General features: G+C 46.0%; 1 protein-coding gene across 3 annotated transcripts in view; it reads right to left on the bottom strand.

Moving 5' to 3' along the window:
* GALNT10 (polypeptide N-acetylgalactosaminyltransferase 10) overlaps nt 1–27,823 on the bottom strand; it is a 326,091-nt gene that overhangs the window by 33,400 nt on the left and 264,868 nt on the right. For all 3 annotated transcript variants that reach the window (XM_063811602.1, XM_063811603.1, XM_016954094.4), the window contains 3 exons: nt 11,149–11,334; nt 6,973–7,156; nt 1,180–1,297 (listed from right to left, as the gene is read on the bottom strand). In XM_063811602.1, the coding sequence (XP_063667672.1) occupies nt 1,180–1,297; nt 6,973–7,156; nt 11,149–11,334 (488 nt within the window). The remainder of the gene's footprint in view (nt 1–1,179; nt 1,298–6,972; nt 7,157–11,148; nt 11,335–27,823) is intronic.

Here is a 27,823-nt window from a genome sequence, read left to right as displayed (position 1 = left end):
CCTTGCCCAAGATCACACAGCTGGCAGGACACGGCAGAGCTAGGATCTGATCGTGGCACTCTGGCACCAATACCAAAGCCTTAATTCACTGTGCCTGACAATGGTCCTTTGCACTGAAAGTTAAGGCCCGATGAGGGGGCATCAGAGTTGTGTATTCACAGGGGTCAGATCAGTAATGGTGCTATCTGTCCCTTGTGGGCTGGGGATATGCCTTAGCCAGGGGTCTAAGCTGTTAGAAGCTGACTCTGACAGGCCACAGGGGCATGGGACAAGCTAACCCTCCCCTCAGAAGGTCCAAGCTTTCACTTGAGAACAAGACAGACTCCCACAAATAAAGTGGAGAATGTAGCCTTGGAAGTTTGGGTGCTTAATTAGTTATTAGTTAACTAGTAACTCCTTTACCACTACTGTCAGAAAGCTTCCAGAGTCCATAGGCTGGTCAAGTAGGTTACAGTAAATATTTACTCACCGAAACTTTAACAATTTCTACCAATTATTAATTGCTGGTCATGTTCCCAGGTTGTATGCTAAGCACTTTCTAGACATGATCTCATTTAATCTTCACGATAGCTCTGTAAGCTAGGTAGTATTATGATTCCCTTATTTCAGATGAGGAAAGAAAGCTCAGGGGGGGTGATCTAACTTGCCCAAAGTCAGATAGCTCCTGATGATGGAGCTGGGATCTGAATCCAGGCCTTTGTAACTTTACAACTGGAGCTTATGCTCACTGGTCTTTGTCAAACTCCTAGAGCAACAGGTACAAAAGGGAAAACTTGGGGTGACCGAGAGGACTCCTCTAGGCCTATGTATCCTGTTTGGCCTTCCTAGCTTCTCTGGCCCACTGCTTATTTGCTGGACATCTCAATCTCAGACCTGCCATCTTGAGTAGAAGCAAGACCTTATACCAACATCTTAAGAAGACACAAGGCAAATGCCAGTCAGAGCTGTGGTGAGGACCAGCCTTTGGCAGCTGGAGAGTACTCCCCTTCCCTCCCACACCCCCCCACCCCACAACAAAGAGTGGCCCATGAGCCCCTGTCTTCTTCACCTGATGTGCAGAAGGGCTACAGAACCCTGAGGCCTCCAGTCTTTCCAAGCTCAGGCAGAAGCTGAGACACCTACTGGGACAGGCACTCAGGAGGCTGTGCCAAGAACGGGGCATCTGGAGAGCTGGCTCACCTTGAAGGAGATTTCATACTGCTCCCCTCCCCAGATCTCCAAGCCTGGGTCATACCCGCCGAGTTCCCAGAACCACTTCCGATCCACGGCGAACAGTCCACCGGCCATCACGGGAGACCTGTCAGAGAAGAAGAACATGGCGTGAAGGTGCAGATGTCCTGGCCACGTGCTCTCATATGGCCCGATAATGCCATTCCTCCAGTGGCGGTGTTCCATGCTGCTCCCTGAACACAGTCCAAGTGTCTTCCAGGGAATCCAAGGCCCTTCCAGGCATCCCCCTTTCTTTCCTACAACTTCCTTTCATAAGAGCTACATTTTAACCAAATGGGACCCGAAGTTCCTTTACACAATTAACACCTAAGAGTACTTGTGAAATGAAATCACAGTACTTTGTCCACATGGGCCCTGTAGCTGCATCATAAATATGTACATGTTAGTCCTCTCACTAGTTAAATGGTCCAAGTTGGGTCTCTTCAAGCCTGTCTGTGTTGTAGAATCTCTTAGAGAGATGAAAAAATATACAGCTTGCTGGGCCCCACCTCAGACCTGCTGAAACAATCCTTGCGGGAGGCAGCCTAGGGCTCTGTGTTTTTGAACATGCTCCTTTGACAACTATTACTCAGTAGGCCGGCATGGACGTTTGTTCTGCTGTGGTGTTTACAGAAGAAGCCACTGTCTCTGTCTTTTCAGTTAAACTGGGAGATAAGATTAACTCCATTCATTCATTCTCTAATGAGTTTGTTCATCCCGTGCCAGTTGTGAGGGAGGTGCTGGAAGAATCTCGAGGTCAATGAGAGTCCTTCAGGGGATGTTGGTGTAGTGGGGCAGCCCCCTCAAGACAGAGTGTGCATAAGGGACTCCGGGAGGTAGAGACAGCATTACAGGAATCTGAAAGGAGTGTGTCTGTTTCCAGCTTTTGGGGTAAGGAGGATGGCTGGGGCAAGGGTCAAGGAATGAGGCTCAGGGGAGGTGGCATTTAAGTGGGTTTGGACAAGAGGAAATTTGGGAGAGGGAAAGGCACTGAGGGGAGGATAAAACGTCAGCAAGGACACAGAGACGACAAATCATGCAGTACCCACGGGAACAGGAAGTCCGCCTGGCACCGTGCTAAGTGAGGAAACGTCATGCTGCTGACTGTCAGTGTCCCCCAGGGTATTTCGCACAAGACTGGCACCTGGTAGGGGCCAACCAGCGTTTGCTGTGTGAAAAGCTATCAGAGTGGCTGCATCCTTGTCTGGCTCCACTGGAAAACTCCAAACCCTCAAATCCAAACATTTCAGCAGCAACCTCCATTCCCCCTCCTGGTCCCTGGAAGTGCAAGCTCATGGGAAGTGGGCTGATCGAATAAGCTCTTAGTCAACCCAAAAGCTGCCCAAGCAGCTCCTCCTTCCAGTAGCAGATGAGCCTTTACAGCACAGGCAGGACTCCTTTAAAAGGGGAGCCCCTGAATATTTACTGAGGGCTTGAATATGCCGGGTGCTGTACGGGGCTAATTTATTAATAAAATGAATTTACTCTTCACCTCGACCTCATGTGGCAGGCCTCATTATCATCACCATTTTACACATGTAAAACTGGAGTGCAGACAGGGAACTTGCTCAAGGCCCCATGGCTACAAAGCAGCACTGCTGGGATGTGAATCTCTAATCTAAGCCACAGTTCACACCCCTCGCCACCACAATATACTGCCTCCAGGCCGGCAGGAACACTCGAGAAGCAGGTGATGCATGCAAAGAACAGGGCGTGAGAAATTCGGAACCCTCACTCTCATTTCTGCTTTCCTTAACCTGCTGTGTGACCTGAGATGCAGCATTTAACCATTAACCCTGTGCTACCCAGGAAGGAAGCCACTAGCCACAGGTGATGACTCCACACTTAAAATGTGACTGGTATGAACTGACATGTGCTGTGAGTGTGAGATACACACCAGATTTCCAAGACTTAGGATGAAAAGAGTATGAAAGACTCATTAATAATTTTAAAGTGTTGGTTACATGTTAAAACGATAATATTTGAGGTATACTGGTTTAAATAAGATATATTATTAAGATGAATTTTACCTGTTTCTCTTTACCTTAGAAAATAATATCACATACGCAGCTTGTATTATATTGGACAGTGCTGATTTAACCTCTTTGAGCCCTATTCCCCATCTAAACAATGGAGTGATAGCTATACTTCCTATCCCACATTGCTAGTGATACGGTTGGCTACGTCCCCACCCAAATCTTATCTTGAACTGTAGTTACCGTAATCCCCAGGTGTCATAGGAGAGACCTGGTGGGAGGTAATGGAATCATGGGGGCAGTTACCTCCATGCTGCTGTTCTCATGATAGTGAGTGAGTTCTCATGAGATCTGATGGTTTTATAAGGGGCTTTTTCCTCTTTGCTCAGCACTTCTCTCTCCTGCCGCCTTGTGAAGAAGGATGTGTTTGCTTCCCCCTCTGCCATGACTGTAAGTTTCTTGAGGCCTCCCCAGCCATGTGGAACTGTGAGTCAGTTGAACTTCTTTTCTTTATAAATTACCCAGTCTCAGGCAGTTCTTTATAGCAGTGTGAGAATGGATTAATACAGCTAGAATATTTCTAAAAGTACCCAGTACTATAAGAAAATAAGGTGTTATTAGTATTGGCTCCCCTTTGTCTTCTGGAGATTGGGGGGTCCTGGTTTTTTTTGGCTGGAGCCACAAATCTAACGCTTGGAAAGGCTGACAGTGTTTCTGACTTGGTGCTTCATGGGAGACTGAACTCAAGGCTTTGCACATGAAAATAAGCCTCGGTCAAAGCAGGGGCTGGGGCCGAGGGGCTGCATGGAATAGGCAGGATATCAGCTGTAAGGCATTTGGGATGCTCGAGGCTTTGCCTCCAGAGAGAGGCCTCTCTGCCCAGCCTGTTCTGGTTTCTGCTGTGTTTGGCAATACTAGTAACAATTCTGAGTGTCCAGTGTGTGCTACTTACTTTACTGACACCATCTCCAGCTCTCACAAAGCTCTAATATTAGTCTCCTTTACAGACGGAGATATTTGAAAATCAGAAATGTTAAATAATCTGCTCATAGTGAGTGGATAAGCTATTACTGAAAGTGGGGTCTGCCATTGAAACCATGTCTTTTAAACATCCTTGCACCATGCTGTGCCTGTAGATTGCCCACTTGCTGGGCACTCTACCATCAAGTGGGAAGGTGGGAAGCTGTGCAGGAAATGACCAGAATTTCTCTAGTGGCCACTTCCTAGGGTTCTGTCCAAGTAAAAAGCAGAAGAGAGACTTCTGGAAGGAATCATGGGAGAGGATGGAGGGCCCTTCAGAAAGCATCTACACCAGTGACTGCCAACCGTGGCCACACATCAGCATCACCTGGGAGCTCTAAAAAATGATGATACCTGCATCCCACCCCCAGACTCCAGTGTAACTGCTCTTGAGGGAAGCCTGAGTGTCTTTACAAGCTCCCCAGGTGATGTCAATGTGTGGCTAGGGTCAAGAGCCAGTGTTCTCTGGTGAGGCCAACCACTTCAATAACCAGATGAGGAGACTGAAGCCCCAGAAGACACTAGCTGGGCCTTTGCTACTAGCCAGCTGTATGACCTGGTCTTAGCCTTTCCTTACTGTGCAATGAGGATAACGATGGGCCAAGACCCGTCCTTAAGTACCTTTCAATGAGTCTGCTCATTGCAAAGGTTCAAACAATAAAGGAGGTTCTAATTACCCCCTTGGTTACCCTGAAAATTCCATTTTCTGGAGCAGCCTATTCTAACCTCAGCTTCTGCAGTCATGTCAACTAGGACAAGTCTTGTTTCCTCTCTGAACCTCAAGGCCTCCATCAGTCAAATGAGGGTAATTCTACCTAGACCTGAGCATCCTACATTATTATGAGGATCATGCACAATAATGTCAGTAGAAATTGCTTTGCCAACACAGGCCAAATGTTAGTTACTCCTGGTGTTGGTATTATTCTACATGGATTTAGGTCAACTGAGGATTGATTCTGAGGTACACGGCAGGTGGGGCAGACTGCATAATGTGATCATGGCTAAATCATATCTTTGGACCAGGAAGGGATCTAATAGTAGTGATCAACTGTGTTCAAGAGGCCAAGAGAAGACCACAAATGTTTGACCTGCTGCTGGAGACATGGAATCCATTCTTGCTCTCCACTCTTGGCTCAGGCTGGTCCATTGTCCCGGCCACCTTTCATTTCCTCAAAGAGCCCAACTCTTTCTATCTCTGAGCCTGCCCTGGGGCCCATAGTGTTAGGGGTTCCTCTCAGGAGCCCTGGGCATGCACCATGCCCATGAAGATGGCTGAGCTTCCAACAGTCCTGCTTCTCAGATGGGGAGAGTAAGGCACAGAGAAATGTGGTTCACTGAGGGCCAAACTGTGGTGAGAGGTACGACTCCCCAGTTATGGCAGTGTCTGAATCTCCGGAACCTGTGAATATGTTACTTATGTGGCAAAAGAGACTTCGCAGATGTGATTAAGGTTAAGGATCTTGTGGTGGGGAGGTTATCTTGGCAAGCCTCATGGAATCACATATCATTAACGTAATCACAGGGCTTATAAGTGAAAGAAGGAGGCAGGAAAGTCAGAGTCAGAAGGAGATGTGATGAAGGAAGCAGAGGTATGAAGGAAAGCGGGGAGAAGGAAAGAGAGATCTGAAGATTCTATCCTTCTGGCTTTAAAGTTGGAGGCAGGGGCCATGAGCCAAGGAATGTAAGCATCCTCTAGAAGCCAGGAAAGGTAGGGAAATGGATTCTTCCCAAGGCATGCAGAGGGAATGCAGCCCTGCCGACACTATGATTTTAGCCCAGTAAGACCCATTTCAGGCTTCTGACCTCTAGAGTTTTAAGCATAAATTTGTGTTGTTTTAACCTTCTAAGTTTATACTAATTTATCACAGCAGCCATAGGAAACTAATACAGCGGGAGAGCTTGGGCTTCGGCTTTGTATCCAGAGATCTTTTCCACACGTGTCGCAGGAGAACTGGAACAGCTCACAGGACAGCTGCAGGGACAGTGAGCCTACTGTTGGGGAGAAGCCCTTTCCAGAGCTTGGAGCACCAGAGAGGGGCTGGGCTCTATTTCTGTCTTAGCCACTCACAGAGCTCCTCCTTCTGGAGCCTTAGTCCCTCATCTGCAAGGGGCTGAGTTCTTCACTGGTAGGTTCCTTCCAGCCTTCACATTCTAGGATGCTATGAGTCTAGCCCATCACCCTCGCCTAGCCTGCAAACTTCTGCTGTGGGACAAACTGCTATTTTCCTTACACTTCCAAGTGGGTATAGCAGTATGATGGGAAAATTGGCTCCAGAGGCAGACAGACAGACCTGAATTTGTACCTATTAACCTGGGCAAATTACTTAGCCTCTTGGAGCATTGGTGTCCCCATTTGGAAAACATGGATAATAATTTTTACCATATATAGTTGTAGGGGGTTAAATTGGATCAGAGGGTAATGTGCTTAGTACTGGGCTGGGCACTTGGTGACGATGATGGTTATAATTGCATGGCAGGCTTGAGGAAGAGAGCATGAGAGACCCACTTACGCCTGCTGACAATCCTGGCAAACTGTGCAGAAGTGGGCAAGGTGGAGACCAGCCTGGTGGGCCATGAGCTGAGGTTGTTACAAGCTGGGAGGGATGGTGCTTCTGGCTGGGGATATCTGCCACTTGGTACTAAGTGGGGCTGGGAAGCTGGACCCTCTGCATTGGGCTTTTAAGGGAGATGGTGATCCCGAGTTGTGTGCGTGTTGGGAGTGGTCACTGGGTAGCCACTGGGACCAGCCAGGGTTGTTCATACTTACTCAAATGGGTCGCTGGGGTCAGCTTTCTGCAGTTCTGGAGGGATCGGGATCCGCTTGTAGTACATCTCCCAGTCAAAGGCTCCCCGCATGGCATCCCCTGCCTGTGTCTCGTACCGAAAGTCGTCATGGTCAATTACATCAATCATCGGGCACACAATGGTCTTGCGGTTCCGAGCAATGCGGTCTGAAGAAGCCAAGAGATGCCTATCAGATGAAGCAGGATGGGGGAGCAGCTAAGTGCACCATCCTGTTCTGCAGCTTACTTGTATTTTTAACATCTCTGAATCCTCAGTTTGACAATCCATGGAGGGGAAGGGAGAGTGCAAGCTTTAAGCAAGAGGGACCGAGGCTCTCATCTCAGTCCTTTTACTCTCCATGGGGCCCTGAGGCAGCTGCACAAATAATATCTCCAAACCCCAGTGTTCTCCTCTATGCAATGGGTTAAGAAGAGGCTCTGCCTCATAGGTTATGAGGACTGAACACAGTATGTTTGAAAATGCTTAGCATACGTGCCTTATTATTAGCATACCGATCAGTATCACTATGGAAAAAGATTGATTTCCTTCTGGGAAGGCCCCTGCTCTAGTCCTGCGAGGCTCCTCGTTCCAAGTCCTGAGCTTGATTTATGGCCCAAAGCAGTAGGCACCCCAGCACTTTCCTTCATAGCAGACTATGTGCCCCTAACAGCTCACTGGCACCCTAGGCTGTAATCAGTGAGCAAATGGCCCTCCTTGCAAGAATTCAGCTCAACTCTTTCAATCATCGGAACTATGGATGGGGGAATGAACTGCCCCAGGAAGTTTGAGTTCCTCAAGACTGGAGGTATGTAAGCAGAGCCTGGTGGACCAACACCCTGCAGGGATGCCATAGGCTGGGTGATTCCAAAGGCAAATGGGGGGTCTTGACTTAGATGGCTTATGGTCCCTTTTAGGCCTGGGAGAAGCTGATCCTAGAAAATCGAGTCTGTCCAACCTACCAACACAATTCCAGCTTTGGTTTGCTCTGCCCTTCTTCTTTGTGCCAAGAAGCCCTGACCACAGCTGGGGGGTAACAGTGAGCTACTGGGTCAGACAATCTGCTGTGGGAGACAAGTGGGCTGTGCTCAATGCCTGGCTGCTTTGGGCCAGAAGTCAAATTCGAGGCTCGGAAATGGGAGCCTGGTAGGGCCAGGGCAGCCAGCAGCTGTCTGGGGCCCAAGCTTCCTTCATCAAGTGATAGCACATTTTTCTTCCAGGAAAGAAAACAGCATTTTTGCTTTTTCCTAAACTGCAAGGCACGGTCCATAGGTGGGGTCATGAAATTGATTGTAAGTGCATTTGTAATGAACCAAAAAACAATACTAAATATCAGGCTGCATTTCAGGTGATAAGGGATACTGTGACAGGTGATACTCTTTCAGGAACATGTTTCAGTCATACTGCATGAGTGTGTACATCTGTGTACTGGATTGAGATGCCCAAGGTAGTTCTTACTGGGGCACATGGTTTAAAGAGTTTGGGAAATACTGTTTTTGGCAGTATACCCCCACATGTGGATCAGGGGCCATCAGTGCCAGATGCACCTGGGGGTGTGTTTAAAAAACTCAAGTGCCCGCCCCCGACCCAGGCCCATTGAATCAGAATCTCTGGAGGTTGACTTGGATTTGCCTTGTGGACAGATTCCCTGGGGATTCTTAATGAAGCTTAAGAATCTCCTCCAGAGAAAGATCTAGAGTAGGGCCTCCCATTTAATTGTTCGTGGCCGTTCAGCAGACTTCATGTCCAAGGAGGGTTGGGGCTGAGGACACAGTGCCCTGCTGGCTGCTGGCTGATTGTGGGAGGCATGAGGTCAAGGTAGCTTCGGAAGGCAGTGTTCTAAGGCACTGTGCCCACCTGGGGACAGAATGCCCAGGTTCAAATCCTGGTTGGTTTTCTCACCTCTTAGCAGTATAATCTTCGATAAGACTATCTGATGTCTCTGAGCCTGTTTCCTTGCTGACAAAGGGGAGGAAGACAGCACCTATCTCATGGGGCCTCTGTGAGGTCCAAGCGGGATGATGGAGCCACGGCACTCAGTGCAGCCTCTGGCACATAGTCAGCACTCAGCGACACTCTCCATGACCAGGATTACTGAGGGCAGCTCAGAAGTGGGAGTGGAAGGCTGAGCATCTCCCTCACTCTGTGCCTCTCAGTTTTCTCGTTTGCAAAAAGTGGATAATGATGCCTGGTCTGCCTGCCTTACCAGGCAATGGTTAAATTCAAACGTTAATGTGGCTGAGAAAGTGAAGGGGTTATGAGAGCCGTGATAATGATGATGATGATGATGATGATGATGATGATAAAAAAGGAAATGATGATCAACAGTGGCTTCCCATAGGGAGGATGAATCCTTCTCAGTCTCAGAAATGTGTGTTCTCCAAAGGAGGCAGAGTGAGCTATGCATGGAGGTGTTAATGGTTTCACAGACAAAAGCCATGATGCGCTCTGTCAGCTGCTGACATTAGCAGGGACAGACTTTTCAATCTACATCACTGGTTCACATTTCTATTGGAAGAAGCAAAAAACAAAACAACAACAACAAAAACCAACAAGGGGATGTTTCTTCCATGTATGTCTGCAGATTATGAAAACTGCCCTCATGTATTTCCATAGAAACAGAGTTAAGGGCTATTTAGACTACAAGCTCAGCTTCGAGCCCCACCACTTCATTCTCTTTATGAGTCACTGAATGACCCTACAAATGGGTTGTTCCTTCAGGGCTATAAATTAGGCAATTTATGGTGAGGCTTTTTTCTTTTTTTTTTTCTTTCAGTAATGAGAGGTAAATGCAGAATATCTCTTGGTTTAATTAAATAAACAGTTTACCAGAAATTCTGGGTTATATCCTTTCTCCAGCCCAGTGAGATCGTAGACCCTTGGGGTCAGAAGCACAGAATCTAATAAGAAAGTTCCTTGCTGATCTGTGTTACAGATTTGCGGGATTATCTTTCTGTGTGTTTGTGTGGGTTCTGCTTTCTGTCCTCTCCCCTGAATGGTGGCATTCCCTAACCAGTGCTTCTCAAAGTGTGGTCCCTGGACCAGCAGCACTGGCATCACTGGAAGCTGGGTAGACATGCAACTTGTGAGGCTCCACCCCGGGCCTCCTGGATCAGAAATTGTGGATAGGGGCCAGCATCTGTGTTTTCACAGTCTTTCAGGTGATTCTGATGCACGCTCAAGTTTGCCCTAAACTTCAGTCCTCTTTGCTCCCTAAGCATTCTGTAGTGCAGAGCTTACCCATCCTTTCTTAAGGAGTTCATTTTTCTCTCCAGAATGATAACTCTTCCCCAGTCTGCCTCCAGCCCTGGCTGTGTCCCTCACCTGACTCCCAGTCTCAACGGGACAGTTCCTCTTCCATGTCTGCCTCTCAGCACCAGCACACTGCCCTCATCAAAACCGAACTCCTCAAGATTCAGGCCTGATTCAGGCATGTTTCACCCAGCCTCCAGTCTTCCCATCTCCCTCCTCTCTGTAGGCTGTGGTGGAGGGCTACTGGATCACGCTGCCCTCTCTACAGCCCTTCCCTGATATCTGCCAGGAACTCTTATTTAAGAGGAAGTGAATACAGGGAGGCAATGTAGAACTGCGAAGGAGAATAGACTTTGGAGCCCGACAGATGGTGACTTTGACACTTATGGCTCAAGGGGACAAGTGAGTCTTCAGTATCTCAGAATCTTAGTTTCTTTTACTACATAAGGGGTATACTTTTGACCTGCATGATTTTGTGAGAATTAGATAATGCTTATAACTGCCTGGCTCACAGTGGCAGCACAGTCTATGGTAACTCTTCTAAGTTGACATGATGATGTCCCCCACAGTTTGGCTATTAACAGCAAACAGCACGGGCTTGCTTTGCAATAAAATGAAGTAATCTGAGGAAAGCAGTCATGTCACTAGATGCTAATGTGCTGTGTGACTTTGGGTAAGTCACTTCGCCTCTCTGAGTCTTAACTTCTCTGTGAAATGAAGGGACAGGACTGGCTGGATTTTAATTTTGAGCACTCCTGAACTTCTGAATCCCTCATGGCACCTGGCATTGTGCTGGGGGCATCTCGAACAGGCAAGGGAAGGCTTATGGATGGCTCCCTGCAGCAGGAGGGGGCCACTGGCACTGGCTCATTGCAGTTTGCCTCCCTCCAAGTGGGAGGGGCTCCCTTACCGAGCAAGGGGGGAAGCCAGTTGACATTGGCTTCACAGTGTGAATCCAAGAATGTGATGACATCCCCAGTTGCCACTGAGGCCCCCAGCATTCGGGTCCTTATCAGCCCTTCCCGTTTCTTGGTTCGAAGAATCCTCACACTGGGGAAAAGGGCCATGTAGTCTTCAAGAGGCTTCTTCAGGTGCTCTATGAGACAGAAGAGGACAGAAGAGTGAGAACAGTTGCTTAATAGTCATCCTTATGACTCCTCCCTTACATGTGAACTGCACTTCACAGTCTAGACACAGCTTTCCTGTACACTGCTTCACTAGACCTTTCAGACAGGGAGAAGAAGGGCAGTGTTCTCATCACCTGTGTACTACAGATGGAGAAATTAAGGCTTAAAGAGGTCCAGTGATGGTGCCACGACCTGGAACACAGAGAGATCTTCGGTCCAAGGGTGTGAACATTTGTGGTTTATGCCTGACTGGGAACCATTCCCTCATCTTCTGGTAACAATATTTTTATTTTTATTTGGGACACTGCCCCTTCCCTTCTCAGTCCATCAGACTTTGGTGGGGCTGACCCCATTCCCTGGGTCCAACATGTAGTATAGGCCTGACCAGTCAGGGCATTCCATTCCCTTGGCCACAGTGATTGTTTCAGGGATGGTCATGTGACCTTATTTGGTTCAAATAATGGGTCCTGAGAATATTCTGCAGGATTATTGAAAAAGGAGGCCCTTTCCTTTTGCTAGCTGCTTGGCCCTAAGTTTGGAGCCACTCGTGACATCTTTGGTGAAATGAGGTGATGAGAGGTGGTAGGCGAATATGCTGAGACTGAAGCCAACCTGTAAAAATACGAGTCAAGACATGGATAGAGAGAGAAACATTGTCCTGATGACATTTCAGTTCCCTAGACCCACGTGCCTGAAGCAGACAGACTCCTAGATGCTCTTATTACACAAGACAGCAAATTCCTCTCCTTGCTTATCCTAATGTGGGCTGGATTTCTGCCCCAAGTCTGGATAAATTGTTTTGAATAAATATCAAAGACAGTCTCTTTCTCCTAAAAGTCTCAGCCTCAATGTTGGTGTCTCTTGATTTTAATCAGGCTTGGGGTCCTTTACGAAGACTCTAGGACGGCTGCAAAAGAAACCTACAGCATACATCATATTTAATGATGAAATGTGGAATGCTTTCCTCCTCTGATCAGGAGAAAAGCTGTATGCTTTCACAACATCTATTCAATATTGTACTAGAATTCCTAGCCAGTGTAACTGGTAAGAAAAAGAAAAGGCATAAGGATTAGACATACGGCCAGTAAATTCCTGGGTTTGCTGTGGAAACATGATGGTTTCCTTCTTCTAGCTGTGTTTCCCCAGTTTCTGACAATCATATACTACCATCTAGATTTTTGCCACATTCATCTACTTTACTACAATTTACTTAGTTGTTTTAAAAGTCAACTAAATTTTACAAGGTAAACTTTTTATTAACTTTATTTTAAAAGGAAACTTTAAACACCATAGATGAAAAATTGGTATCATTTCTAATAAAGAGCTAATAATTAAAAATCTCCAACAAATAAGAATTTGTTGTAAGATTTTAGATTTCTACCAGATACTCCTGCCTCTCCACAACTATGAGCTTAAAGTCTGCCCTCTCTTCATCAAGGAGGGAGCTGTGGAAAACCAACCAAGGCTCCTCATTTGAGGTGATCAGAAGAATGAAAAAGAATTGAAAAGAGAAGGCTTTCCCTCCACATTATCCAGTGTTACTTTTAATGCAAAGTCTCTGAACCACCTGTAATATTTTAGGTGTGACTTAAACTCACTTCTGGGCCAGGCACTGTGCCTATAATCCCAGCACTTCAGGAGGCTGAGGTGGGGGGAACGCTTGAACCGGGTTGAGGCTGCAGTGAGCCATGATCGAGCCACTGCACTCCAGCCTGGATGACAGAGCAAGAACTTGTCTCAATGAATGAATGAATGAATGAATGAGTGAAAAAAATGACTTTTGTGCTGGTACACTTAGGGAAACACTGTTTCCATCACTTTGATTTTTGTCACCAGGAACTTCATTGAGATGAAGTGTGTTTCGTGTTATGTTGTCTGGCATCTTGTAGGCAGGAGAAATTAGAATACAGAGAAAAGATGATCTACATACATACAACCAGAGGCTAGAAGGCTAAAAAATGCTCCAGGTCTTTTCTTGCTTGTGCACAAAGATTAATATGGCTTCCCTCGCCCTTTCCCACTTCTCTTTGGTACACTGACTCTGTAGAAAGCAGAAATCAATTTGCCCTAATTGAGGGACTAAATCTTTCCAAAAGAGACTTTCTTGGGCAACAAGACAAGAAAGCAAGAGGCATGATCACACTCCAAATATGCTGCTGTTTGGGCAGGAACACTATGTTCGAAAAAAGAAAAAAATCCATAGTCATTGTCTGTGACCACCGCTTCTTCTTGGCTGGGTTCAACTGATAGGTCATTACAACGAGAATGAGATAATCTCCTGTACCACACACCACTACTCCCATCAGAGGGAGAAATATCACCCTGGCCGGCTCTAATCATTGAGGCCCCTGCTTGGGCAAAGCCCCATCGCTAAATCACCCCGAATGCAGATGGCCACAGTCATTACAGAGTGACCAATTAAGGCCTTCTGACAGCTTGTGGTAAAGTCAGAGCAATTATTTAGGGGCAATTATGCTTCTCTTGTCCTTATTAGACAGCGCATTTACACAAAATCGGGCCGTTGCCCTATTTTACCACACCATCTTCCTAGATGAGGACATTTCATAAAGGCATAGAGTTTTAGAGCTGGGAGGGACTTTAAATGAAGATGATGATGATTATGATGACAATTATAGGGAACAATTATAGAGCCCCTGCTTGCATGTGAAGCTCCCTATTTAATCTACATTATCTCTGATACCCACACCACCACTACAAACTGGGTACTATAGAAGGAGATGCCGAGGCTCAGAGTGGATGATATGAGCTGCTCAAGGAACATAGTTTATAAATGATGATGCCAAGGTCTAAGATTCACCCTGCTTGATTGTAAAAGAGCAGGCTCTTGCTACTGCACCAAACTTCATGTCTGCCTCGCTTTAGTTAGTCCCTTCATTCTACCCAGAGAAGAGCAGGGAGAGCCAGAGAAGTTAAATGTACCTGGAATCAAACAGTGGGTCCTTGACACAGCATGATTATAACCTAGCTCAGAGCTTTTTCCAGCCTCAGATTTACGCCGGCTTCATAAGCCCTAAGGCAGGGCTGATAACCTGCCTTCACCAAAGTGCCTACACTGATGGGTTTGCAAGGGACACCTAAAGCTCTGTTAAGAAAGATTCTGAGGCTGTATCCTGGCTCAGTATGAAAGTGTCAGGACTGAGAAGAGACGCCTCAGTGTCTGACACAGCATCCCTAATGCCACATACTCAACACCCCTATTCTAGGGGCTGCCCTGATTGTAAACAGCACAGAACTGTTTTTATCCTTATTACCCCTAATTTAATAATGACTCAGAGCCATCCAATAGACACCGAGGCTGATTCTGAAGGTGGGAAAGCCCATCATTGTAAGGCATTACACAGGTGTTAGATGAGCACTTATCAGAGCTGACAGATGGATTCTGTGGCACACACATCTGGTGCCCCGCCCATACCCCCTCTCAGCATTTGGTCTCATGCCTGCCTGCCCGCGACCTGCCAGCATCTGCCATTCTGCCCCAGGGGCTGCCGAGGTCCATGTGTCAGACCTTGGCCAACAACCCCCTGAGCTCCCTCACCCCTCAGGTGGGATGACACTGAGCACATGCTCCATGCTGGCTCCCAGAATTCTCAGTGGACCATGCATGGCCGCCCGCAGTGCTGCCTGTCCCGCAGTACTGCCTGTCCCAGGCACTCTTCCTGGTGGCCCCTCTTTCTGTTCTTACTTATGTACTTTCTTGCTGATATTTCCTGGCATCTCCTCCCAAATAAACTATTTGCACTGTCCCAGAATCTGCTTCAGAAAACCCAAACTCAGATTCCAAGTAGCAGGCATGACTTAGAAGATCTCCAAAGCTGAATGCATGATTCCATGAAGCTCACAGTGATTACTTCAGCATAGCAACGTGTAGTTCTTTGGTGCCCACTTTCTCCAAACAATGGCTAACACGTTTTTTAGTACTCACTCGAACCACAGCCCCAGAAGCTTTACACCTGTTTAATCCTTTAATATTCACAAAACCTCTATGACGCTAGTCACTAATTAGTACCCTGATTTTGCTGATGAGGAAACTGAGGGCGCAGAGAGGTTAAGTAACTTTTCCAAGCTCCACACAGTAAGTGGCAGGTATCAGATTACAACCCAGGCAATCTGGCTCCAGAGTCTGTAGTTTTCTTTGTTAAACTTTAAACATTAAGAATCACTGCAAACATATTTAAAAAGTAGAATAGAATGATGAACCTTCCATAGACCCATCCTTTAGCTTTATGTCTCTTGTTTCATCTCTGTCCCTGCCCACGGGATGATCTGGAAGCGAATGGAGTCTGTACTTGTAATCACCAAGCTGTAAGAGAAGAGCCCAGGGGATTAACGGAGAAGGATGTAACAACTTCAACTTGTATAACTCTTGTTCCTCTGCCAAGAACACTCCCAGTAAGTTATCTCAGTGTTGGGCAGGCAGTAACTTCTCAGGAAATACTTGATTATCCCACGGGACTCCTCAGAGCCAATGCGAGGAGAATGGGGCAGGCAGGTAACATCACTTCTGATATTACTGGAGAGAAAACTGAGACCTAGGGAAGGGAAAGCCTTGCCCCAACTCTCTCAGCTGGTGAGGTCTGAGTGAGGCCAGAACTCAGGGCCCACGCTTCCCACAGTCCTCTCTACATGCTGTCCCGAGTGTGTGCACACGTGTGTGTGTTTACACACACACACACACACACTGTGGTGTGTCTGGGGCCTCTGGCTCTCTTGATTCCTGGCTTAAAGTGGAGCCTCTCCCTCCTATCTGGTCTGAAGGGTTCTTAGGACTCCGATGATGGTTCTACCGGATGGACTGTGGCACAAGGAGGAGTTGTTGTGGCTTGAATCATGTCCCCCAAAAAGACATATTGAAGTCCTAACCCCTGGTTGTTGTGAATGTGGCTTTATTTGGAAACAGGGTCTTTGCAGATGTAGTTATGTTAAGATGGGGTCATACTGGATTAGGGTGGGCACTCATCCAATGGCTGGTATATTTTTAAGAAGAGAGAAATCTGGACCCAGACACACAGAGAGGATACTGTGTGACGATGGAGGCAGAGACTGGAGTAGTGAGTCTATGAGCCAAGGAATGCCAAGGCTTGCCAGCAATACCAGAAGCTGGGAACAGGCATGGAATCCTCCCGAGGACTTCAGAGACAGCATGGCACTGATTTTGGACTTGGAGGCTCCAGAACTGTGAGAGAATGAACTTCTGTTTTAAGCCATCCAGTTTTTGGTTCTCTGTTACAGCAGCCCTAGGAAACTAAGATAGGAGCAGTAAGATTCTCACACACCGGCACTGTGACAGTGACATGGCAGGAATACAGCCTGCTGGCGGCCTCTGCTGAGCCTGGTCTGGAGCACTGCACTCCACGGCCTACTGCACCGGCTAGGGCTCGCCCCTCTGTAGTCTAGTCTGTTTGTAGCAGTTTGAGCAGTCTTTAAAAGCAGCAGTACGTTGCATCTTGTCACTCTTCCACTCTCCTGCTTAAATTTAAACCCTTCAATGGCTTCCCCTGGCTCTTGGAAGAAAGGTCATATGGCAAGGTGTGCACAGTCAGTCTCTGTTCCTCTTCAGCCTCATCTTGCCCCCTCCCTCAATGATGCTCCCTCCCTTACTATCTTATTTCTGGTGTTCAAAGGCCCCAGGATGTCTCCTTCAGCCTCAGGTTCTCTGCCCATGCTCGTCCTTCTACCTGGATTGGTTGACATCCCAAGGCCTCCATACAATTCCTCCCAGTTAACTCCTGCTCATCCTTCAGATCCCAGTGCCAATTCAACTCCTTACAAAGCCTTTCTTGATGTACCCAAACCACAGCAGGTTCCTAGGTCAGCCCCTTGCAAAGGCCTGGAACTCATCCTTCAAGGCACTCAGCTCAGATTACCCTGCATATTTATGGAATTCCTCACTGTCTCTTTCACTCAACCCTAAGCTTATGAGGGCAAGTTCTGTGAATGCTCCTCTCACCAGGGTGTCCTCGTGCCTAGCACCCAAGCCAGAGGCGTCTGTGAACCTTCATCTCATCTGATTTTCACAACCCTGTGAGGGAAGCAGGTCCCAGTTCAACACCTTCACTTCAAGACAAGGTCCAGAAAACACTTCTTGTCCAAGGCTACACAGCTAACAAGTTATGTGCTGAAGACAGGACTCAGATACAGTTTGCTTCGTTCAGGAATCTTCACTACTCTGTGTAATCAGATCAATTCCCAAGTGGAATATTTCAGAGTTTCAATCTCTGATGCCACTGAGCCTTGCAGAAACAGCACTGAGGAGCACCAAAAGTAGAAGAGCTCTACTGTCCCATGCTCTGGCAGGACGCAGAACATCTGGGAGAGCACCCCATGGAGCAGCCCAAGAGGGAAGAAGAGGAGGAGCAGCAGAAGGGAAGCAGGGAGGGGGCCACCAACCAGATGAGTCAGCAGCATCACCAGCGTTGGTTCTCTGGCTGCTGGGGTGCTGCTAACCGTGCAGAGGCTTGGACTGGCTCTGGGACCTGTAGGTGTCCCGGGTCTTGTCAAATCTTGGCTCTGCTTGGCTTCTGCTCTTAAAGCACCATAGTTCATCTGTTTCCTGGGATAGACTTATTCACTTGTAAATCTTGGTGTGTCACAAGGTACTGGCAATCCATTTGGAGAGAGAGGAGGGTACACATTAGTAAACAGCATCATCTTTTATCCTGTTTTGATACTCCGGTGTTTCCAACCAAAGGAAATGTTAAGATGAGGTGGGCCCTCACCTTTATCATCGTCAAGATTTGTCAGGTGCTTACCACATGCCTAGGCCCTGTTGCTGTCTATCATACACATTGCTTCATTTCATTTTTTTGGGGTTTTTGTTTGTTTGTTTTTGAGACGAGGTCTCACTTTGTCACCCAGGCTGGAGTGCGGTGGTGCCATCTCAGCTCACTGCAGCCTCCGCTTCCTGGGTTCAAGTGATTCTCCTGCCTCAGCCTCCTGAGTAGCTGGGATTACAGACCTGCACCACCATGCCTGGCTAATTTTTGTATTTTTTGTAGAGATGGGGTTTCGCCATGTCGGCCAGGCTGGTCTCGAACTTCTGATCTCAAGTGATCCGCCTACCTCGGCCTCCCAAAGTGCTGGGATTACAGGCATGAGCCACTGTACCTGGCCTCATTTCATTCTTGTGACAACTCTCTTAGTGACCACTCTCTTGTGACAACTTTCTTAGACAAAGAGAAAATGAGTCTCATAGAAGTTCTGTGTGAATCTGTTTTCAGACAGCTGGTAGGTGACAGCCAGGAATCACAGCAGGTATTTCTGATTCCAAAGCTGTTATTATTAACCATGCAACTACACCACCTCTCAATGCCCTCAGTCTCTCTATTCTGCCTGGCAAATACCAGTTTCCAACCCTAGTCCTCTAGGATGTCTAAGGCTTTCCCTTGCTTGAAAAACTTATAGACAGGTAAATATAAACAGCAGGAAAATTAAAAAGACAAGTTGAGAAGGAAAGCTATGTTTATATCAGGACAGGTTTGGCAGGTGAAATGCACAGGCATTTAAGCATCATTTACTGTTTGGAAAAGGGAAACAGATCAGCCCTTCAGGAAAGACATACTTTTTCCGGCTCAGAGCCCCAGGAGGAATTTTAGAGAGTGGCAGAGCTGAAAGGAAGCTCAGAGTTCAGCTAGAGGACCTTTGTTTTACTTTGACATGAGTCCGCTCGTAAGACAATTTCAGGCATAATGGACACTTTTGATGAGCAGCTTGGAAAGCCGGCCATTTCTTTTTTTTCCCTTCCTTTCCTCCTCCTCTTCTTTTTGATAACAGCTTTACTGAGATATAATTCACATATTATGCAATTCACCCATTTAAAGCATACAATTCAATATCAACCAGCCATTTCTTGCACCATTGAAAGCAGAGAGCCGACTGAACCTCAGCGAGAGCATCTCTGCTGAGGAGAATTCAGTCCAGTTTAATCAAGAAAGCATTTCCTGAGCTCCTGCTGTGCCAGGATCTATGCTGGGTACATTCCTTTCTGGTGATCTCACACAGTGGTTTTCAAAGTGTGAGTCCAGACCAGATGCATCAGCATTATTTGTGAATTTAGTAGAAATGTCCATTCTTAGGCCTCACCTTAAACCTACTGAAGCAGATGGGTGGGGCCCACTGAGCCGGATTTTAACAAGCCTTCCCTGTGATTCTTAGGCATGCTAAAGGTTTGAGGGTCAGATCACTGGTGTGACATAATGCCAAAGCTGAGTTTAGAAAAATCAACCTAGGCCATCTTGATCATATTAGGAACTCTAAATGATCAAAACCAGAATCCCATGTTTCCTGATAGAATAATGGAAAAATGAAGTTCTTTTTTTTGTTTTTTTTTTTGAGACTGAGTCTCTCTCTCTTTTTTTTTTTTTTGAGACGGAGTCTTGCTCTGTCACCCAGGCTGGAGTGCAGTGGCACGATCTCGGCTCACTGCAACCTCCGCCTTCTGGGTTCATGCCATTCTCCTGCCTCAGCCTCCTGAGTAGCTGGGACTACAGGTGCCCGCCACCACTCCCAGCTAATTTTGTTTTTGTATTTTTAGTAGAGACGAGGTTTCAACATGTTAGCCAGGATGGTCTTGATCTCCCGACCTCATGATCCGCCCGCCTCGGCCTCCCAAAGTGCTGGGATTACAGGTGTGAGCCACTGTGCCTGGCCAAAACTGAAGTTCTTTAAGGAATCCAAGACTATTCTGCCCCCTACCCCAGCAAACCTGCGAGCGGGTGGGTGCTGGCTTGGGTGCCCTCCCATCCCTCCTCCTGTCTCTCAGCACAGCCCTCAGATTCACACTGGTCTCCACCTAGCCTGGCTGCTCTGTTTCCGTCCTCTCACCTTCAAGTGAGAAAAGGTCTGACAAATGAACACATATCCCAATAGGGCTCACAGCAAAGGTTATCAAACCTCAGTCCCAAGAACCCCCAGGGAAACTGGTTTCCACACAGATGCTGAGGTAGTCTCACAGATTCTGATTCTACATGTCTGGGAACAGTGGCTTTCAAACCTTTGACTGTGACTCATAGAAAGAAATACATTTTACATCATGACCTGAAACAAATATATACAAAAGTATACACACACATATAACTGAAATACAAGGTGTGATTCACTGGGATACATTTATTTTTTTCTATTCTATCCTCTTGTATTCTATTTTTGTTAAAATCCTGGACATGATGACCCTGTAAACTGATTTTATGACCTTCCAATGGGTCTACTCCTACCATCTGAAAAACCCTGGCCTAGGGCACAGCCTGGAACCTATAATGTTAAAAGGTGGCCCACTTGATCCTGAGACAGGTGGTCCTCTGCCACGGCCCCTGACCCAAGGCTAGTACTGTGCATGACATACCATGGTTACTATTGCTATTGTTATTAGCCTTCTGAGAATGGACAACAATGTGCCCAGGGTTTTATACACAGGACTATCATTGCATTGCTTACCTCAATAGATCATTACCAGAATCATTTTCTGTTGACTTGAGATCTCTGAAGTACCAATAGGTGGAGGAAGAGGTTATTCCCAAATAGCCAATTTCCTTCTCCCAAAGACTCCAGAGGGCCTTTTTTAGTTGTCTTTCCTACCACCATAAGAGTTGCCAGGAAAAGGTGTGTATTGGAGCTTTTGGTATCTACGGGCCTATTGTCTCAGCAGCTGGAAAACATCAAGGACACAGCAGATCTGAGGGAATTGGACCTAACCCCCTTAGTCAAAGACCAACATAGCTCCAACATCCGGCTGACTCACTCACCCTCTAATTCAGGGGTTTTCTTTTTCTTTTTTAAAATTTTTATTTTTACCTTGTAGCTCCAGTTTAAAGGAAAATTCAGGGGTTTTCAACCTTCTCCAACTCAATGCCCCTTTATGAAACAGCTGTTTTATATGGCACCCTTTAATACCTTAAAATAAAATTAATATGTAGTATAACCTGCCTACACCCATTTCCAAAAATTCTAATAATGTACCAATTGTGATGTAAAGGAGAAATAATAAAATAATATGTGTTTCAACATAAATGCTTAGGCTGACTACAAGAAGACAGAGAAGAAGCCAAATGCTCACACTTGTAAGTGCCATATATTGGACTGCATATTATTTTACCTAACAGACAGGGCTGGCAACTCAAGTGCCCTAAGCAACACTGCTGTTGATGACATGATTGTCTAAAACAACAAACAACTGCTGGTGGAGTTCCAACCAAAACGAGTACTATCTGCTCTTGATATACATGCCTTCCTGGACAAGTCAGTGCAGTGGCAAGCATGGGGGGAGACAGCAAAGAGATGGAGACAATTCCTTTCACTAGAGTTCAGCTTGGAAAGAATAGTGTATTGCCTCTAGGTGGTTTTGGGTGGTAGCTGACAACAAGTGAAGAGGAGTTTGGGTGGAATGCTAATGGGCATGTTCCATTGACAAAATAAATTTCTGGGGGGAAAATTTAGAAAAAAGGAGAGAGGAACCAGTAAGGCTGAGTGTGGTGTGGAAGGAAGGGTGAGAGGGCAGACAGTCCCCAGCGGTGTGGCCTAGGGGACTTTGGAGAGCAGGAATGTCTAGAGAGATTGCGAGTGGGCTGCTATAGAGTATGTGATGTAAAACCCCTTCTCTGCCTCTTCCACCAAGTGCTCAGTTAAGTTTAAAGTCTTCCTTGATGATGGTTTGGTGCACATGGGTTCTTTCAGGGGACTCTAGATTACTGCCCAAGATCAAACAGCTCATGTTGGCTTCTCTGGAATTCAAGTCTAAGTCAGTCTCTTTTCACCATCCCTTAACAATCAAGGCCTCCTGGACTGATGGCTTAGATTAACATGTTAAGTTTATTTCTCTGGCCTTTTTTCTGAAAATGAGTGGCTGGAATGACTTGCAACCTAAAGAAAGATTATACACCTTCCCCAAACATTTGCTTTGAAACCACAGGCCCCCCTGTTCTTAGGTATCACACTACAAATTAACCTACTCCTCAGGTGCAGGTATTTGGCCTGAACATGCCTTTGGTGATTTTGAGAATGAATTATTCTCCTTCTTCAAGCCGTCACATCCACCAGCCAGCTCCCAGAAATAGAAAGCACTTCATCACACAAATTAACTCCTCTCTCCTATTTTGCAGAAGATGAGTAATCTATTAAAAAAGAGATGCTATTATCTAAACAGGCAGCCCTGTCTGCACTTTTAATTTCAACTAAATGCCTTGGTCCCTTTTCAGCAGTGGGCAGGGCCATAAATCTGTTTAATAATCAGACGACGAATAAAAACACTCCAGAAACCACCCCTATCAAGTTAATTACAGCCTCCTCTGTTTTCTGAAAGTGACTCCCCACCAATCAGCTACAAATAAGAAGAGAAGACCAGGCCCTTTGGACTCAGCCCACTTCACTTTTTCACCCAGTTGGAGCCCATCCAGGAGAGCAGATTCATGGGCAATTCCAGTTGTGGGCTTCTGGTAGCTGCTCTTAAATTATGTCAGGTTGTCAGGTGTCGGAGAGCAACATGTATTTCATTTAGGATGCCGGCTTCCATGACTATCGTTTAAGGTGTTATTAAAAAAGAAAAAAAAAATCCTTCCACTTCAGCAACAGTGTTGGCCTGTCAGTTTCATATTTGTTAAAGGGCAAAAGTGTTCTCCTGGGGGAAATTTTTCTGCTCAGTGCACAGGAAGAGAAAACTGAACATATGTCGGAACTTTCCTTACGACCTCCTTCAACCACCACCGCCCCCTCCCCATGCAAAACACCCCAACCCAATCCAACACCAAATATTTTGAAACCTCCCATTCAGGGCCTCTTCCCTCTGCTTCTGCATTGGGATCTTCTGCCACTTACAGAAATGTCCCATACCAGAGACTAATCTGATATGCACAGGTCTTCTGGTATCTAATCCCTCACCTCTCATCTCATTCACACTACCGGTGCTACAGCACAGGTCTACTGATGTCATATGGTGACAGTTCAGGCTTCTCAGGATGGCCAGAACCAACCTTTCCAGAACCATCTCTCATCTCAGCCCTGCCCCTGGTGCATTCTCTGCAGACACTGCTTGACTAATTTCCTTGCTTTCACTCTTTTACTCTTGCAAATCTGTCAGCTCAGAGCATCCTTCTCTGCTCCTCTGTCTCCAGGAATCCTATTCTATTCTTCCCCCCAGGCTCAGCGCAAAGTGCTCCTGAAGCATCATCTGCATGTTCTGATTTGGGACTTGTGTCTATCTGCTTGGCACAAGCTTCTTGAGGGCAGGACTCAGAGTGATTGATTTTCCTCACAGCACCTGGCATACTGTAGGGGCACACAGATGTTCGATCATAACTTAACATATTTTGCTTGTCATTTGCTGCTTTTATTTTATAAAACCCATATACCCAATGTGCTTCCAAAGACTCAACATGTCACCCAGGGGAAGATATAAAGCATGTTTGGGAGGCCCTGTCACTCAGGTACACTTGTGAGTCTCCAAACATAGGAGGTAGCGTCAGGAAGCAAATGCTATCATCTGGGCAGGATATTTATCAATAAAATGACCACTCATGAAGTTCCCACTCAAACCTCTCTCCCCACTTAACATCTCTGCCCGTCACATGCAAGTGTGTTTGTGGATGGTTGTGTTTCAGGTGTGCCCACCCTGTTAATATCACACATGCCACAAATGCAAAGGCCCTGAGGCAGACTGGGCAGGACCTAAAGCAGTCACTGATTTTGTCATTGTTGTTAGATGTTTGGAGCCATTTTTTTTTTTTTTCAGATAAACGCTGGCACAAAATCCTTTCAGGATATGCCTTGAAGATTCAGACATCCTGTAGGGAAAGACACACCAAAATTGATACAGGTGGTCTCCATTTTTGGACATAAAATATTCTGGATATTTCATCTTTTTCTTTCTAAAATGGAAAGTCTTGACTTTTTTTTTGTGATTCTAAATATGATGCATTTTTGAAAAAAATGTTTTTTTTTTTTGTTTGTTTGTTTGTTTGTTTTTTGAGATGGAGTCCTGCTCTGTCGCCAGGCTGGAGTGCAGTGGCACAATCCCGGCTCACTGCAACCTCTGCCTCCCGGGTTCAAGCGATTCTCCTGCCTCAGCCTCCCGAGTAGCTGGGACTACAGGCGTGCGCCACTACGCCCAGCTAATTTTTGTACTTTTAATAGAGACGGGGTTTCATCATGTTGGCCAGGATGGTCTTGATCTCTTGACCTTGTGATCCGCCCGCCTTGGCCTCCCAAAGTGCTGGGATTACAGGCGTGAGCCACCGCGCCCGGCTGAAAAAAATGTTTTAACCATCATGGCAGAATGTAACATCTGAGTGACAAGCTGTGCTAGTCACACCCACCAGAGATGGCCACTCTTAAGTTTGCTCTATTTCTCACCCAATTTCCCAATCTTCTTATGCTTATTTCTTCTGAAACCTGTTTTGTCCAGTTGACAATATGCCAAAATCATCTTTCTATAACAGTACATGTAGATCTAGCATGTCCTTTTTCTTTTCACTATCTCACTTTATCTTCAAATTAACTGAAGCCAGGGAGGTAGCCCCACTTTGACTGATACAAAGACTGAGGTTGGGAGAGAGTTATTCTGCCCAAGTGGACAGTTGGTAGGTTAGAACACTGGGCTCTGTGATTCAACAGCTTATGCCCTCGCCCTGACACCATGCTCTCTGCCTCCAGAAGACAAGACTAGAACCAGAAGATATACTTTGCAGAGAGCTAGAGTTCAGCTCCATGTAAGGAAAAAGCCTTCTGATAAGAAGAGCTGTCTCACAAAAGAATGGGATAGCTCATAAGACAGTGAGTTGTCCATCACTGGAAGAATTCAATCATAGGTGAAACTTACTATGCTAACCATAAAGAAGACTCAAATATTGGAGAAATAATTGAACTGTGTAGCCTCGAAGACCCCCCTCCAGCATTGGAATTGTATCATTTCACAGTTCCAAGATGCTATGCCTCTCTGCAATTGGTTCTAAGAATGGTGAAAATCCAGCTAAGGACTTAGTCCTTTAACCTCTGAGCTCCTTCTGAGACGCATTAGTAATTAGCGTAGAGAGACTGTGGTTTTCTTTTCATAAGCTCTAGCCTATTTTATCTACCCCTGTAATTTTCCCCCTACCCTAGCAGTGAGCAATTTTTACTTTTGAATGTTTAATTTGTCAAAGGCCTGAAAGCACACTGAAAGCTGCCTCCGAGAGAACTCCACAATGTGGTGTATGTGAGGCAACGTGGGCTGGGAGGTCTATGCATTCTGAACCCAGACCAGTGATGGACAGAAAGACTGTTCGGTCCTCTGGTTATGTATGAGCTGCTCGATGCCCAGGTATTCGATTTGTTAGCACAGGCTCAAACACAAACATGAACAAACACATGCACACATCCCAATGTCCATTGTTGGAATGAGGGGGATACTTTTCACCTCCTGCTGGGGTGCCCAGTTTGAACAGAAGGAGCTTCTTATATTTGGGGTATCATAAGCTCAAAAGCAAACAAGGAGCACTGGCCTGGACATGCTGTGGCAAAAGACTCTCAGCCCTGGAGAGGCATCTTGTTCCCATTCAGGGACCCAGATGGCTGGCTGGGTGGAGCCATAGATGACCCACATCACCCAGAAGCCAGGTGGTGTGATGTGAGTCTTGCCAGCAATGCCACATGGCTCCTCAGTACCTATTCCATTTGACTCTGTCACAGCGCCTGACCTTCCACCACTGGTTACCCGATTCTTGTGGGTCACCGCTGTCCTCCTCTGGGGGGCATTAAGAAATTATACAAGTCATATTAATAGGTGCTCATGTTAGAAATTGTTGAAAATCAGATATGTAAACATAAATTAAACACCACCAATTAACCCACTGTCTAGATGGCCTCTTTTAATACCTTATGGTCTGTTAAGGCTTTCACGTTCCTTTAGCAGAAAATCCTTATGGACCAAAAGGTCATCCTTCCTTATTCCTCACTGCACAGTTCAGTACAAAATAACATTTAACTGAGCCTCCAGTATTTTTCAGGGATGATATGAGCCGATCAGAAACCAAGTAACCAAGTTCGGGTCCGAGGAAGACATTTCTGCAATGAGAACATGAACAGCTGACACATAGTAAGAGTGTACTCTGTACCAGGCATGTGCTAAGCATCTTCCATGTATTATCTCCCTTAATGCCCTTGATGATTTTACAAGGTGGGACTGTGATCCCCATTTTAGAAATGAGAAAATCGAGGTTTGGAGAGTTGGAGGATCTTATCATTGCTGGTAAATGACAGAGCAGGGACTGAATCCAGGCCGGGTTGACTCCAGAGCCTGTGCTCCTAACTACTGTGCTTTCCTTTAATAGTGGAAGCATATGCAAAGATCAGCAGCAGCTCTCTAGGAAAGGATTAACTTTGGAGAGGAGGACCAAGGGCAGTGGAGGTCTCCTAAGCAGAGTTTCAGTGAAACTCACCAGGGTGGACATTCTAGATAGGAAAAAACAACCCATGGAAAGATACAGAGTTTTAAAACATCTGAGTACACAGGGAATTAAGAGTCCCATATATTCTCTCTAATGATAAATCTTTTTAATAAACAATTTGTAATTTCTTTCAATTAAAAGGGTGCATTTCTTAAGTATGCGTGAGTATCAAACATAGGCTTTGCTGAGAAACAAAAATTTAGCCTATAAAGGATTAAGACACAAATCTCCAGCTGGGAGGGGAAGATGTTAAATCTCTAAAACCTTTTGGGAAATAAATTCTTGGATCAACCACTTTCTTTTCTCCAAGATAGTATTGTTTTTTAATTAAATGAGAAATACATAAACATATTCTCCTTGTGAAAGGAAATAAAACATTATAAATACAAAAAAGGGTGAAGTTTCTTTCGACCATGATCTTTAATCTGGTCTGGCTCCCCTGTCTCATAGGTAACCACTGTTGGGACTTCGGAGTATATCCTTCTGTGTCTTTTTCTATACGTTTACACACATATACTTGACACTGAAAAGATATGGTATTGGTTGTATTCTGTGCTGTATTATATAAGTGGTTGTGCAACTTGCTTTTTTTTCACTTTATAATACATCTTAGAGCTCTGCTTATGTCACGTGGATCCAGTGCGGTTTTTTTTATTTTTATTTTTTTCAGATGGAGTTTTGCTCTTGTCACCCTGGCTGGAATGCAGTGGCGCAATCGTGGCTCACTGCAACCTCCGCCTTCCGGATTCAAGTGATTCTCCTGCCTCAGCCTCCTGAGTAGTTGGGATTACAGGCATGTGCCACCATGCCCGGCTAATTTTTGTATTTTTAGTAGAGACAGGGTTTCACCATGTTGGTCAGGCTGGTCTCGAACTCCTGACCTCAAGTGATCCGCCTGCCTCAGCCTCCCAAAGTGCTGGGATTACAGGTGTGAGCCACCGCACCCAGCCCAGTGCATAGTTTTTAATAGCTTCATCATATTCCATATTAGAGATATGGCATTGCTTATTTCCCTTAGCCTACTGATGAA

The sequence above is a fragment of the Pan troglodytes genome, chromosome 4 (assembly GCF_028858775.2).
Source record: "Pan troglodytes isolate AG18354 chromosome 4, NHGRI_mPanTro3-v2.0_pri, whole genome shotgun sequence".
NCBI classification, from domain to species: domain Eukaryota; kingdom Metazoa; phylum Chordata; class Mammalia; order Primates; family Hominidae; genus Pan; species Pan troglodytes.
The sequence above is the reverse complement of the archived record's forward strand: the minus strand, read 5'-3'. Positions and strand labels throughout refer to the sequence as shown.